General features: G+C 34.3%; 1 protein-coding gene across 6 annotated transcripts in view; it reads left to right on the top strand.

The window, feature by feature from the left end:
- The window catches only part of TNPO1 (transportin 1), an 80,400-nt gene extending 64,174 nt beyond the window's left edge, over positions 1 to 16,226 (top strand). For 3 of the 6 annotated variants that reach the window (XM_054809060.1, XM_054809058.1, XM_054809059.1), the window contains 10 exons: positions 296 to 403; positions 607 to 765; positions 859 to 946; positions 2,034 to 2,132; positions 2,358 to 2,453; positions 5,306 to 5,381; positions 6,179 to 6,278; positions 7,724 to 7,798; positions 10,633 to 10,775; positions 12,350 to 16,226. In XM_054809060.1, coding sequence (XP_054665035.1) covers positions 296 to 403; positions 607 to 765; positions 859 to 946; positions 2,034 to 2,132; positions 2,358 to 2,453; positions 5,306 to 5,381; positions 6,179 to 6,278; positions 7,724 to 7,798; positions 10,633 to 10,740 — 909 coding nt within the window. In that variant the 3' untranslated portion in view covers positions 10,741 to 10,775; positions 12,350 to 16,226. Of the gene's footprint in view, positions 1 to 295; positions 404 to 606; positions 766 to 858; positions 947 to 2,033; positions 2,133 to 2,357; positions 2,454 to 4,462; positions 4,674 to 5,305; positions 5,382 to 5,462; positions 5,536 to 6,178; positions 6,279 to 7,723; positions 7,799 to 10,632; positions 10,776 to 12,349 lie in introns of those variants that run through there. The other 3 variants (XR_008574601.1, XM_054809061.1, XM_054809062.1) reach the window with 3 other exon arrangements.
- The last annotated feature ends 205 nt before the right edge of the window (positions 16,227 to 16,431 follow it).

Raw genomic sequence — 16,431 nt, 5'->3', positions numbered from 1 at the left:
GTAAGTGCTGGCTGAATTATTGTAACTGGTTTTGTATGCACTTTCTTGGCTGCCTCTAAGAAGATGCTGCTGCTGAGAAATTCTCAACTGACATATGTAGGAGTAACAACTTCCTGATAGTTGCCTTAGCTCAGCTAATCCTGCGTTTCTAGGTTGTGTTTACTTAGTATCAGTTACATGTGGGTATACTTAAAATGCTAATATCTTTTAATTGACCTCTCCCAAGTAAAAGGCACTTCAGGGATGCGAGGAAAGGTAGTGACTGTTTTCTGTCTTTTCTTTTTTTGAATTCTAGTGCCTGTCGTCAGTTGCTACTGCCTTGCAATCTGGCTTTCTTCCATACTGTGAACCTGTGTACCAGCGTTGTGTAAATCTGGTGCAGAAGACCCTTACGCAAGCCATGGTATTTTTCTATTGCTATTCCAACGTTTTCAGAATATCTCCTTACACCAATATGTTAACTGTAAAGTTATGGGTTTACAGGGAGATTTGTAGCATAACATTGAATATCTAAATAAATCTGCAGTTCCAAACTTTTTTTTTTTTTACGCATACCACTGAGAAAATCTAATACTTATTTTGAAAATGCATACTTCTTTGTTGCAGTTGCATAATGCTCAGCCAGATCAATATGAGGCTCCAGATAAAGATTTCATGATTGTGGCTCTTGATTTACTCAGTGGTTTAGCTGAAGGACTTGGAGGCAACATTGAACAGCTAGTGGCTCGCAGCAATATCCTGACACTAATGTACCAATGCATGCAGGTGAGATGAGTAACCTGTTTGATCCAAGGATTTTCTTTCTTAAGAGAATCAGAAACACTTCTAGAATTGTCTTTTTTTTTCTTCCTTTCTTAGGATAAAATGCCTGAGGTACGGCAGAGCTCTTTTGCATTGTTAGGTGATCTGACGAAGGCGTGTTTTCAGCATGTGAAGCCTTGCATTGGTATGTTTCTTTTACATATTAATCAATTAAATTGTTTTAAAAACTGGTAAGAGGCTGGTTTAACCGTTAAGCTTCCTATTCTATGGGTTGCCTTTTCATGGTGGTGTAAGTTTTCATTTTCCTTTATCAGCAAGGGTCTAGTCTTTTCTTCTTCAAATTGTGTGTTTAAAAGACATGTTCTTATTTTTGTAGACAGTGCAGTCCTTGATTTTTATAATGTAACAAGCTACCTGTGGTGCTGGAAAATAGCAAAACAGGTGTACTTAGATTTCAACTAGAAAATAGTTGCTTCTTTTGATAAATCCTTGAATTTCTAGCTTTTTTGTTCTACTAGAATATATTGTTACATAAAATTTTATATATATATATATATACACACACACATATATATATGAAAACTTAGAAGACTAAAGAGTAGGGTTTGGTTTGATTTTTTGCTTTGTTTTTAATTTCAGTAGGGAAGTAGCATCGGTTAGACACTTCGTGATACTTGCTGTCTCTTCCTGCAGATACTCTTGAGATACCCTTAACTTGCCAAATGAATGCTTGGGTAGGCTTGGAATTGAAAGTTTATTTGGCAGATGTTATAATCTATCTTTGTGACTATTTTTTCCTTAAAATTTAATCAAGGTTGTGGTTGCCTTCTAGGCTTCATTGTTTTTTCAAACATAGCTGAATACATAGCTATCCAGGTGATTTGAGGGTTGTTCAGCTATATTATGAAAGTACAAGTACTTGTAGCTGTGGGTTTTTTTCTTCTTCCCTCTTCCCCTCTCTCCCCCCACTCCAGCAAGAGAAGGGGAGAAAAAAGGTTTCTAGAGTTACATAAAGATAAAGCCTATAACAAACATTTTAAAATCATAATTTGAAAATATTTGCATTGATATGCTTAGGTTTTAAAATCCAGGTTAATCTGATATATAGCAGAAATATAGCTCTTGTTAATTCATGTGTAACACTTTCCAAGCATTTAAATAGGCTTACATGATTATTTTTTTAAAAAACTTTTTTTTCCCCTCTGATCTTACAGCAATGGGACAAGATGGTTGTATTGTGTGATGAGATTTTAAAATGTTGTTTTTTCTAGCTGATTTCATGCCCATTTTGGGAACCAACCTAAACCCCGAATTCATTTCTGTGTGTAACAATGCCACCTGGGCAATTGGAGAAATCTCCATCCAGATGGGTAAGATTTATTTTTTCTTTGAATCTTCGCACATTTAGCATGGTTTGTCTGGGGGGGGCGTGGGTTGGGGGATTTTTTAGTGATACTTTCATGTTAAAATTTAAACTAAATTTGAGATTCTTGTTAGTAAGTTCAGCATACCAGATCTGATTTGATTATGTATGGTCATTTTCTTCTGAATATTTTCTTCTTTTTTTTTTTTTTTTTTTTTTTTGGCTTTTTCAGGTATAGAGATGCAGCCTTATATTCCAATGGTGTTGCACCAGCTTGTAGAAATAATTAACAGACCCAACACACCAAAGACGTTGTTAGAGAACACAGGTACCCAAAAACTGACCCATACATGGTGAAGAGAATTAGAAATTTTTTTATAATGATTTAAAAAACTGCATAGGGGAACCACACCAGAACTGATTTTATTGCTACGTATTTGGCTTTTATAAGCAAAGCAACTCTGTTTTGCAGAAGCTCTTACAAGTCTCAGTCTTGACGCAAACCATCTATCATATATCTAGATTCTTAAAGCTATTGCTTTCTCACTTTTATAACATCTATTATATTTATTTATCATCTGTTTAATTAAGTATTCTTCTAATTTTATTTATGTATTGAGTATGACAGATGTATGCAGTAACACTTAAATACTTCATTCACACTGATTTTAATATATGCATGTCCTTACACATGTGTACTGTATATATATGTCTAGTGTTTGAAACAAATGTAATTGGCATATATAAAACAAATAATGAACTCTCTGAATTTACAAGAAATGCACTACTTTTTTTTTTTTTTTTTAAGATAAACTTGTAATATCATGCACAAAAATCTAGATCTGTGATGGCAGTTTTACCACAATGTAACTGAAATTATCTTTAACTTCAATTACCTGGTCACTTAATAACAAATTTCTGAAAATAATTTTAATAATGGCATGCGTGTTTTATGTTCTGGCCCACAGCTTTGCCTTCCAAATTGGGAGCAATCCCCAAATGCCTTACTGAATCAGAATTTCTGAGGCTTGTTTCTTTTGCATTTATAGAGGGCACGTTCTGGTATGAAGAGCACCTTCCATACTTCAGCAAAACTTTATTAATAATTTGGCAGGTTTCTGTTTTACTGTTTTACTGATTAAGAATTACTTTTTTTTTCCTATTTGGAAACTGTCTTGTAAGAAAATGACAGTTTAGTCATTATACCTGACATGATTGAAAATTATGCATATTCAGTACTACAGTTATGTTTTTTGAGCTAAGCAAGAGATAAATTGGAGAGAGATCTTCAATGCATATTTTTCTTCTGGTATTCTCTAAACTTGAAAGCTGCACTTTCTCTGACCCCCTCCCCCCATTTAGTATGGAAGGTGAACTTGAAGGAAAAATTGCCTAGTTGTCTGGCATATTATAGGTACTACTTTTTAAAAAGATAATTGGGGAGCAAATACCTAGTTGTTGTGAAATATACCATGGAATAGTAAAGCAGTATAAATTTTCTTCCCCCACCCCTGCCCTGACCCCCTTCCTCTGCATTGATGGATGTGTAATACCTGTAACTGAGAGGCATCCAGTACTTAAATGTTTGCTTCCATCATTGTTAGAGAATTTTTGGAAGCATCCAAACACTGATTTATTTTATTTTTTTTTTTTTATTCTCTTAATGGTTACTTTAAATGTGGATGCATAACTGCAAATAAATGTTGAGTGTGGTGTACTTATAATAAGTTTGTTGTGGGATATAGTGCTGCATGCCACTAGTATGTGCAAGAATATTACTGTTTTCTGCTTTAGCTTGCTATGTAATGAGCTATGAAAACACTTCTCCTATGGAAACGTGAGACCACCTTAAGTAAAAGTAATTACATAGAAAATAACCAGTACATACCAAAAAGTTGAGCTTTGACAGAGATTACTATTCCTTGTACAGAGTGTAGCTGTGAGAACTTACAGATAAAAGCGTATTTTCATTTGAAAGTAGCCCTTCAAAGTTTTATGTTAGATCTACTGAAAATTTTAGACACTGCATATTGAAATTGAGTAATGTCAGGGCAAAACAGTACATTACCAGTGAGCTGCAGCTTTCATGGAATGAGTATGTTTCAAACTGCTAACATATCCTACACCAAATTTATTGGAGAAAGCATCATCTGCTTTATTGCACGTTTCATGAAACTGTTCACAAATGCCTGTTAATTAGAGTGTTGCATAGTATGTCCCTTCAACATAGGTTTCCTTTCTCTGCTTCATATAAATCTGCTGGATTTTAGTATTATTCATGTATTTTGCTTCAAGTAATCTTGATACATTATTCCCCACCCTCTCCTTTTTCTAAAGATTAATCTTTCGTGAGTTGAGCAAACACCATTAAAACACTTTTGCATGATGATATTTTCTTTAGTCTGTCCCTCAGAACAAAGGACCAAGCTACCTAATCATCTGATGAAGCAATTTTGCTTTTCTTGTGTCCTTGGTATCAGAAGTCAGATACTTATATGACTTCTATGAGGAAGCCTTTTGTGAACAGGAGAAATATTGGGATTAAATAATTAATCCGCAGTCACTTTAAATTAAATTATCTCTGAAATTATGAAGAAAACAAATATTTAGTGGTCTTTGAGAAGTGTTTCATTTATTTAGCATTTTTATATAGACCGCAATATTTTCCCTGTAAAAGTATTTATGAACTTATTTTTACTGATAGAGTACATCTATTAAAATCTTGAATCCTGAACATTGGGGGGAAAAAATGGTCAGAATACTTGATACTAAAACTGAAAATGGTTAATTCCTTTTACCAATAGTATCCATAATAGTACATTTGAATAAAAACTTCAAAATGTATGGTAGGTAAATTTACTGTAAGAGATTACTCCGAAGAGGGCAGAATGACTGTTTACATCAGAAAGCCTTTGGATTTTAAATTGTGTTTTTGGTGTTCTCTCATTTACTTCTTTTTCTTTTACCCTGGAGAGTATACCATATATGTTGCTGCCTCTTATTTAGGGGGTGGTAATAAACAGCACTGGTGAAATCTTATGTTTATTATCATACACAGATTCTGTTGGTTTCTGTTTCTGAGTTATTTGTTGTTTTTTCTTTATTTTTTCTCCTCCCCCCTCATTTGCTCATGTCTTGGTTGGCGTTTGGTGGTGTATAACCGTGATTGCGTTACCTTAGCAATAACAATTGGTCGTCTTGGTTACGTTTGTCCTCAAGAGGTGGCCCCCATGCTACAGCAGTTTATAAGACCCTGGTGTGTATTATTCAATCTTTTTTTTTTAATTCATTTTTCTTCACTCTCTTTCTTTCTTTCTTCTCTCTATCTCACTTTTAGATATATTTTCAGTTGGTTACAAAATCTCAATCCTTAATCATTGCCAACCATGTGACTAATCTTGTCCTATCAGGTTTGTGAGTTTTTAGTAGCACCGTCATGTATTCTTTATGTTGTGGCTAACGACTAATTTATGCATGGGATAAGATTGTCACATGCTTGCTGTGTTAAAGCTTGACTATGAAAGAGCATTTTAAAATCCACCAGAATGACAATACAATGCATGCAAATACTGTAAAATTTAAACCGTGCATTACTTTACTTAAAATTTAGTCTGAGGCTTGAATTGCTGTAAGGAATACATGTTTATAGATTTGTTATGTATAAAATAGCTTGCTTGCTGCTGTAAAAGTTAAATAACTGTTCTGTAAGTGGTATCTGACATAATTCATACTGTGATAGTATTATATGTTCCGCTTCTAATAATGATAGTTTCTATAAATATTTCAGATACATGTTTCTTTTGTATTTAATGGAATACAGGTCACACTATCTAACTGTATATAGTGCAACAGGAGAACAAAATTCTGGAGATGATGCCAAATGGAAATACGCTAGTAAAGACTGTGTGCAACAAGTGTTTTTCTAAGTGTTCAAAATAGTGTTTCAGATCATCTTATCAGTGTGACCTATTCCATCAAATACTGTCATCTAGTTCTGACTTGATTGAAGAAAAAGTAATAGAGTAAGCTAAGTTATGCTCTCCTACTTGCTAGGTGCACCTCTCTGCGAAACATAAGAGACAATGAGGAAAAGGATTCAGCATTCCGCGGGATATGTACCATGATCACGGTCAACCCCAGTGGAGTAGTCCAAGTAAGATACATTAATAGACCTTAACTTCTTTTCTTTACTCATGTGAAATTTAGTGAAAGTCGTATATGGAGTATGACAAATTTTAGCTTCACGTGATTCCGCGCAGTACATGATGTAGCTTTATTTAGAGGTCAAGGAGACCAAAATGTTTGTATTGCGCATGGTACGTATCATGATGCTTCAGTAATTATCACCAAGCAAAGGAAAGGAGAAGAGTATTGTTACATTCAGTTTGTGTCTTTTACTTACAAAGGATATGTAAACAATGAACTTTGATTAAAATAACTGTATTTTGATACTGCTGTCAGGTTGTGTTCAGGATCTGTATGAAAATAGAAGACAAAAGTTGACATACTTAAACCTATTTTCCAGATATAAGCTAGGCTTTTAAAACAAGAAACAGAACAAAACCAGTAACCACCCCTTCATTCTTAAAACTTGGGTAGGGAAGTTTCTGTTTCAACTTTGTATATATTGCTTAAATATTTAATGTGACAAGGAACACGCATCTCTTGAGAATAAATGGTACATCTGAAGAATAGAATATGACTTGCTCTTTGGTCTCCACACCTCTAAAGTAAAGCTATTCCAATGTAATATTTTCTTAGAGGAAAATGAAGGTGATTTTCCCTCCTCTGCCTGGAATTCTTCCTGGAACACAGCAATTGAGCCTGTAGCTTGTTTTGAAATTTTCAGTTGATTTCACTTATGCTGTATTCTGTAACATTTCCCTCGTCTGCTGTCGATTTATTCTTTCGCATTGCTTAAGGGGAGAGGGTAATTAAGGACTGTTTTCACTATCCCATCTCTCCTTCTCTGTAGTTGTTATCCTCAGTTCCTACCCAAAAACATGTGTGTTATCAACTTAATGATTAAAGACTGGTGATTTAATAGTGTAGTAGGAGGTAATGAATGACAGAAGATGAACTAAGTATAGGGGTTTTGGGGTGGCTTTAGTTTTGAGCCTGTATGATAAGCATTCTATGCATCCGAGAAAAAGCTTCTGGTTCTGCTTAAAGAAATGCAGCAGCTTTTTTCCCCAACTGGAAATGCATGTGAGAGTGTTGCTACTGTGGTCTTGAGTTTGTTGCTTGTTATTAAGGTGATTGGTTCATGAAGTTGGTACGTGTACTGAAAGAATTAACATTAAACAAGTGAGTTGTGGGAGGGGAGAGTTGTTGGAGGTTTTTTAACTGTGGTTTTATTTAATCAAAAACCTAATTCAACAAAGCTGGTTTTACACTCAGCTATTTCTATTTCTGAACACTTAGGTATACAGTGACTTACTGTTATTGTCTGAATTAACTGGAAAATAAATACATAAAAACAAAAGCAGTTGTGAATTAGGATCAACAACCCTCCCTAGTTAATAAAATGAACATCAAGCATTGTTTTCAGACCTATAAATTGAGGTTTCTAACCTATGTGATTGTTTAATCTTGTAGGACTTTATTTTTTTTTGTGATGCTGTTGCATCGTGGATTAGCCCAAAAGATGATCTCCGAGACATGTTCTGTAAGGTAATGTTTTAATGTAACAGCATATCCTAATGGTGGTTGGTTTGGATCTTCTGGTTTTTTCTTGCTTTCTATTTCCACTGTTAATATTTACTGTATTTGTGGTCATGGAGGCTTCTTTGCAAGGTTATCAATTTTCAGACAAAACATAAAAATCCTGACTTTTTTTTTTAAATCTCTGTTTTCTTATATGCATTTGGTTTATTGAAAAGTTCACTTGAGATCTTACTTGAAGGGATAATCATCCTCAAAGAACTTTTCATAATGTCCAGCCTACTATTTTTTGCCTGCATTTGGAAGAACAGGGGGTTTTATACCACATTTAAGATTTTCTTCTAGAAAATGAGATTTGTATGGTTCAAGACTTTTTTGCCACAAAAATGCCTGCTTTATTTTTGAGAAATATCTAGAAAATTGCAAATTAAAATATTGCATAGTATCCTGATCTGTTTCTCTTACTCCTGCTGAAAATAAGTTCTCTGGATTACTTAATCATCCTCAGAATCCCTCTTGGAAGAAAAAGTTTTAAGAAACTAATGTGTAGTTATACCCAAGAATACATCCCTAGACAAAGTGTCAGTAGAATTTAAGTGAAAGGACTGTTTGCCCTGTGTAAATTAAGCAAAGAAAAACAGCCCACCTAGAATGTAATATATTGTGCTTTGGTACTAGTGTCCTAGGTTTGTTTTTTTTTTTTAAAAAAGGGAAAGGGAAGAGAAGAGAAAAGAAAAAAGAACTTAATTTCAGTTTCATGAACAGATGCTGTTACTGTTCAGCAGTGTGGCTCCCCTCATAGTTGTAAAGTGAAATATCTGGTTTTAGGAAGAATGTATGTCAAAAGTTCATGATAATCCTCTTAAAGCAGAAATGGAGCATATTCATAAGTACTTACAAGGATCATGGGTCAGTATTGGCACTTTTTATTCAATTAATGCCATGTATGAACATCATAAGCTAGAACTTTTGTATCCCATCTTTAAGAGCACAGATAGAAATCTCGCTGTCATAGTTAGCCTCTCAGATAACTGGTCTCCTTCAAAGGAACATCACATCCAGGCAGTGCACAGCTGTGAGTATTCTAGCATCGGCAGAAATACTTAGAAGCTTAAAAGAAAGGCCAGGATGCTGTCTGTGATGGTTGTCCAAAGCAGTCAGTGTATATTTCTGCAGTGGTCCTTCAGCATTGAATACTTGCTTCAGTAAGTTAGGCTCCTCTTTTTCAGATTCTTTCCAAGTTATCCATGTGGGATAACTAATGCATTCCAACTAGACACAATGGTTCTTGGTCACTTGGCATAAGGGCATCCTTGCTTTTCAAACTGTATTCTTTTGTGCTTTCTGCCATGCAAGAAATGAGACAAAGATTTTTTTCAAGTGATGGCATGCACATTTCTTAGATTACTTCCTCATGGATACAGGATTTCTGTAATCCAGTTAGATGTTTTTCCAACAATAATTATGCCTTTCAGGAACAATGGAAAAAAATGGGATTGTCCAGTGTGTCTTTTTTTTTGTTTTGGTTTGGTTTTAGCACTGGAACTGACACAGAAAAATGCCACTTCCAAGAGCATGGGTAGATGAGCTACCAGCGTTGAAATCTGACATATACCCTGAGAATTTTTTGACTTTTTATAAGACCAGGACATCTGAACACTCTAGCTGAAGCTCACTTGCTAAAATTCTACTGGAAGATGATTTTAAAAGTGTTCCTTTTGTCATATGTGAACATTCTTAGATTTTTAGTAGTTTCTTGGGAGCTGGATAATCTGACTCTCTGGGTTAGGAAAGAGAGGTGAGCCTGCTTGTGGAAGGTCTCTTCCAGGGAGAAAAGCAGTAAGTTAACTGGTGACACTGTAATGTCATATTGCTATATCCTGTTTAAGAACAGCTCTGCTTGAGAATGTTGTGTTGAGAGTAAACTCGGTACCATGAGCTTTAACTTTAACATTTCCTTTTCTGTGAGGATGTGCTCTTGACATACTGTTCCACAATTCAGTATCTTTGAATTTAAAAAAGAAAAAACTTTAGACTCTCTTGGTGGTATTTGCTATGATGAGGCACCATTTCATCTGCTTTTGTTCTTTCTAATGTTTGCCTTTTAATATTAAACCTGCTTTTTTCAGAGCTAACATACTAAGACCTTTTTGATAGTATCATTTAATTTTCATAGTTTTCACTTAATTTATTACACTGGAAGGTCCAGACTGAAACTTGTACGGTTTGGGGTTTTTTTCCTCTTTCACTGGCTTTTGACTGTCACTGACTGTGGATCCATGTTCTTTCAAAGTACCAAAGATTTTAACAGCTTCCTTTTTAATGACAGTTGTCTTACAGGTTCCATGGAAAAAACAGAGTTCTCACAGGATGCTTCTGTATTTGTGCTAGAAATTGACAGGCATTCATTCTGTCAAATGCTGGCTGCAGTTTTGGCTCAGCTTTCTTCCCACAACATATTACACATTTAAAAAAGAAACGTGAATATAGTAATCTTAACGTGTATAAACTGTGTCAATTGATAAAATGTTTAGCATACTGTAATGGCCTAACTCGAGGTTGTAAGTCAACTTACTCATTAAAAACACATATACAGATAGGTATACACACACTAATTTGTGTGGATGATATTCTATATGTCACCCTTAAAAAAAAAAATCAGTTAAGATAGACATTACTAGACTTCCTTTGTTTCTTTGTAGCATTTCAGTATTAAATTGGAGAATTCAAATGGCCAGATGTACAATCCAGCAATTTGTGGCTTACTGCCTATGTTGCTAGTAAATAATGATCATGAATCTACTGTTTAGTGATTATCTTGACTTCCCCCCTCTCATTTGTAGATTCTTCATGGATTTAAAAATCAAGTTGGGGATGATAATTGGAGGCGTTTCTCTGACCAGTTTCCTCTTCCCTTAAAAGAGCGCCTTGCAGCTTACTATGGAGTTTAACCTCATGCACTGTAGCTGCAGTCCCATAATTAGAGGTAAGTACATGAATCTTCCTTGCTAAACAGAGCTCTGTAACAGACTTTCTCCCTTTTTCCATTATATGAAACGTAATTAATTCATCAGACTAGAATTTTTCAGGTGCACTGGATGAGATATCTTTCCTTCCTATAAGAAGGGGAAAAAAGGGATGATAGTATACCTAGATGATGGTAGCTGTAGCAAAAGCAGTTACCTGACTCTGTTATTTTATTTTTGCACAGAGAGAGAGAGAGAAAGAAAAAGTGAGTGTATGATATGCACAGTAGTGTATCAAGATAAGGTTGGAAGTGTAGGTATAACAAAGTGCCACTTCAGGTTTAATAAGCAAAGTGATGAATGAGATCCTCAAGCCATCACAGTAAAGGCACAGGCTCCCTTATGTCTTATGAATTAGTAGATAGCAGACTTGGTCTAAGCAGGAATGCTTCTCTAGGATAGGAAAGCAAGTTTGTTAACACACTTTAGCTGTTAGAAGTCAAATATACTCCTAACCACATACTAGATGATCTTTGCACTGAATAAAGGCTGTTATGCTAACCTGTAACTCTGCTGTAACCATAGAGCTTGATGTTTTGGGGAGGCTGATGTATTCATTATTGCCATGTTCCATTTTGTGCACCAATTCAGAATTGTTTCAGTTCTGTGTGGCAAATGAGTCAACTTCAGCAAAGAACAGTGACAATGCATTGTAGAATAGTTATATTATTATACCACCTTGCTTTGTATGCTGTCTGTGCACACTGTATAAAACAAATTTCCCATGTGTAAAGTAGTGTGATTCTGTGAAGATATTATTATACTACCCAAAAAAGGGGGTGAATAAAGTTTATTCAGTGAGTCTTTATATAAATTTGATACTTGCTGTAGAATTTTTCTACTGAAATTATGGAAGTGAATCATTCAATTCTGTTTTATTGTTGAATGGACAACCATTTAAAAGTCAGCCTCAGATTTTGTCAAAGTCAGTGATATAAGAAATCCTGTTTGAATTGCATGTTTGATCTGAACAATGGATTAAAATAAACCCATTTCAAACATTTACATATTTATCAATGAGGGCATTTTAGTTCTGACATTAAGGGTGTTTTCTCCTTCTAATGAAGAGGAATCCAAAGGATAAAATTTGCCATTATTCTCAGTTTGAACTGAGGAGACAGTATGGCTATCTTGATTAATCCACCTGAAAGTGAGTTGTGTTAGGTCAGTAGCAGATGTGTTTAATATTCTTTCTCAATGTCATAACTACCTCATAATTTTATGCTAAAAATGGAAAACTTGTTAGAATATATAGGACTGCTTTTATCTTAAATCTAAGCTTAGCCACAATAGTGCAACTGTCAGTTTAGCTTTAAAGTGTACATTGTTGTTTCATGAATAATCATTTTCCTGATATAAATGGGCTTTTTTCTTAAACACACTTAAAAGGGAAAATCTAGGCATAAATTCATTTTTAGTCAAAGGTTGGCACCTAATGCTTAAAAAAGGCAAAAAAGTTCTTTGTTTATACATGGATCTGTCAGTTAAGGTTTAAGGTAAGATGTAACTATACCTTTATCTTTTCCTTTTGCAGGTCCTTCAGTCTGGGAGACTATGAGGGAGCCTCTGCACCCAGGGAAAATGCTACCCTTTACTGGGGGGAAGGGTAAACCAGTAGGGAATACAGTACAATCCCAACCCTACTGGGAGGGGCGGGAGGGAGGTGTTGCCGTCACTGTATTAAGTCGATGTTGGGAAATGTTTTAACATCTGGAGCCTTTGTGGGTGGAAATCTGTCTCCTATTACAACTCTGCACTGGATGTGAAGAAGAAAAAAAAAAAAAAGAAAAAAAAAAGAATCTAGTCACAAAACAGCACATTTTGGAACATTGTGGGGAATTGTACCAAAATAAGAACCATATAATTGAACCATAGGGATACGTAAAGAGGAAAACTATTTTGCGCACAATAAAGGAAACCTAAGAATGGGGGGTCACAAACAGTAAAAGGCTTTCTTTTTTCTTTTATGTTTTTTTAAGTAAGGGTTTTCTACATTATTTCATCCTGCTTGATGGGATTCCTAGGTATTTGCATGTTAATGAAGAACTACACAAATGAAGTTAGTACAGTTAAAATGCAGCTTGTGTCTGTACTAGGAGCAGGCACTTGCAGTGTCCAATATAGAAACCCCATCATAACTTAATAAAGTTAACTTGGACAAAATGAAGCAACCTGCAAGCTGCCAAATAAGTCACTCCTTTCATTTTTGGGGTAAGGGGAGGGACTTTTCAAAAGAAAGATTGACATCTTAATTTTTACATTAAAAAAATTAAAGTAGTGAATATGATTTGATTATTGTACTTCATTAGATTTAATTTCTAGAGTAAGGCATTATTCTTAACGTGCAGTTTTAAGGTTCAGGCATGCATTCTGGCTCATAGTGATGAGAAGTAATTTAAATTAGTGGGAAAGTAGCATGCTTGCATCACATAGAGTGAAATTGGTATACATTTACCTATGTTGCGCCAGTTTTGTGTTGCAGTTTACCAATTCAATATAGCCCTGCATTTAAAATTCCTTTTTTAAGATTCTGTGGATTTTATTTTTATTAAGAATATAGATATAAAGTACTGTAGTTAACAATTAGGCCTTGAAATACCTTTTTAGGATCTGTTAAGAATAAGATTGATATTGTATTGTGTGTAACCTGCACAATGTGGAAAGCTGATATAGCTGTGCAAAATATTTGCCTCTGTGCTGTCAGTGTGATGTGCTTTCTGCATGGTTATATACTAGTGATTTTATCAGAATCTCTAAAAATGAGTTACGTGGTAAGACCGGTTAAAGGCTGCATAAATGTTAGTTGGCACGTAAAGACAATTGTAGAAGTTGATGACATGATTGCTATATTTGTGTTTATTCCCACTCAACATATTACCTTCTACGCTTTCTTTTTGTTCAAAGCATGATCTTAAAGAGATGTTTAAGTTAATGGATGTAATGCAGGGTATCTACACTGTATCGGCGCATGTTGGTGGCCCTTTGTGATGTAGTTATATGCACAAGGGTGCAAGTTTAAAGCTACGGAGTGAAAGTTGGTTTGGATCCTCTTCATTTCATTTGTTTAGCTTTTCTGTTGTGTTTTTTTTCTCTACTTACATGTATTCCTGTGAATAAATCCTTGTTAAGTTAACCCTTTACTTTTCCTTCCATGTGTATTTTCTTATGTACTGTGAATGTGAAATCCTAACTGGTACACTTGATCTTGTGTCCATCTGAAAGTGGCAAGTCTTTAATAAGTTAGATTGCCTAAAGAGTATCCCATGATGATAAAGGAAAATGGAGAGATTTTTAACTCTGCTGGTCAGAGGTGAAGCCACACCTTTCCATTTTTCAAGTGCTGCATAATTAATCTGCAAAACAAAATTAAGCCATAACAGCCTTTTTATAGATTTTGTTTCTCACCTTTGCATTGCAGAATGGATACTGGATAACAGTCTTGGGGTTTTTTTGTTTGTTTGGGGTTTGTTTTATTAAGAACTTGTTCTTTGCATGGTTCTGTTCTTTGACTGTTGAATGATTTAGCCATTGCACTGAAGTTTGAGCTGTGTGAGTGTGAACTTATAAATGCTGTTTAAAGAGTTTTGAATTTTTTTGTGCATGATAGCATGCATGTTTTACATGCCCCCCCCCCCCTTTTTTTTTTGGCTTTGCAAGTTTTAATGGATTACGCCTGAATAATTGTTGGGACATGTACTGTATGAAGTACATTCGGTAATGCTAGTACATAATATTTATTCAATTTGGTCAAAATTGCATGTGATAACTTGCTTTCAAATTACATTGCTTTGGTAGCAAATACAAAATTCCTTCTTAACTAATAACTCTGAAATAAATTAGTAATAGTCATTAAAACCACTTTAAATTCTGGAAGGAAAAAAAAAACCCTTAAAATTTAGCAAGGTGGGATATTATTTTAGACCCAAACTTGCTTTAATTTTAAATGTGTTTGAACATTAGGGAAGAGTTTCAGAGAAATGACATTAAAAACATTGTAGAATAGAAAACCTACCCAAATAATGCTGTAGCATTACAGCTAGAATCTGAGTTTAACTAAACTTAAATTTCAGAAAGCCCCTTTAACCAAATAAAACCACTCCACCTCACCTCAGATTAGCTTAGGATGCCACTTTTGTACATACATATTTTAATAGGTATTTGTACAGATGTGAACTGATCTGGTATAACAGCAAGGAAAATAATTAAAATAAGGCAGAAATAAACAGTACTGACAAAATAGTCTTTTTTATCAGTAAGTTCTCTCATGGTATATTTTAAAGCAAATAAATCATATTCCTAATGCATAATATAGCGCAGAGGTTTGCAGAAGCCATTTAGGGTATAATGTGAGGTAAGAAAAGTTCTGAATCAGCATTAACAGTTATAATTCAATTATTGCATCATGGGATATATAAAAAGCATCTTAATTCTTGTGGTGTAGTCTTGACAGTTCTTGAATGTTGACTGAATGTTTATACTGGTAGAATTGTGAGTTTGTCTTTGTTACATTCCAGTGTTTCTGCCTCTTGGCATGCTAAAAGCACGGCTTACTTCATTTGCTCCTTACACACTGAATAAAGTGCTGTTAGTGTGCTAAACTACAGAAATAGCCGCTGCTAAGTAATGGTGTAAATTTTCTACTTGAATATTTTTGTTGTAGGAACCTCAGGAGGTCAGTGTTTACTGTTTTTATATATGCCTTTTTCCTGTTTTGAGTTTCCCTTTTTGAAGGATTCTGAGAGTGAACAAAAGCTGCTGATCAACCTAAGTTGGTAACAGAAAGTGTATTTAAAATCCTTATAAATGCATCTTTTTGGCAATTCTAAATTGCTGTTAAATTAGTCTTAAGTGAAGTTCAATACTAAATTTTTTTCATTACACATTCAGGAAACAGTTCTTTTCATTTAGGGAAAAAGATTAGAATAGTTCATTATTTTAACCAGTGCAAGCAAAATTAATCAATTTTGTACATTTTTTCCAAAGCTTGATTATTTTCTAAATCAGTGAATATGTATATATTTAAATTGTAATAAGCTAATTCTTATGCTTTAGTTTATTGCTCCTTAAAGCTTGTACTCAAAAGATCACTTTTAGAAGTAATGGTTTAAAATTTATAATCATTATAATTTTTAAAAGTTATGAAGTAGCATAAATTTTGTAACTAACAATATTGATACACACTGTGATTATTTTGGGGAGGGGGATTAGGACTTTTATGTTAGCATCAATCTTAATTACTTAAACTGCATATATTGTATAATAGTAAAATGTATATTTTAAAATTTCAAGTGGCTTTCCTCAAGCGAAACTCATTACTACTTAGAAATATTCAAATACTAGCTTTATCTCAGGTGAATACTCTTGTACCCTTTTTGTTCAGAACACATGCTAATAAAAATGTGTCTTAATTATATCAGTTTATGTATTTCATTTAGGCAGCTCCTCTGTCTTGAACTTAATCTAAATTAACCTTCTACTGTGGGACAACAATGACTTTTGCTTCACCTATTTTATTCATATTGAATGTATTAACAGATAAGGTGCAAAAACATTCTTCCCTTGAGGAGAATGCATCCATATTCAAACAACTGAAATATTTCTTGAAGAATGCTTTAA

Source organism: Grus americana, chromosome Z (assembly GCF_028858705.1).
Source record: "Grus americana isolate bGruAme1 chromosome Z, bGruAme1.mat, whole genome shotgun sequence".
Classification (NCBI taxonomy): Eukaryota; Metazoa; Chordata; class Aves; order Gruiformes; family Gruidae; genus Grus; species Grus americana.
This window is presented reverse-complemented; position numbering and strand designations above follow the sequence as displayed.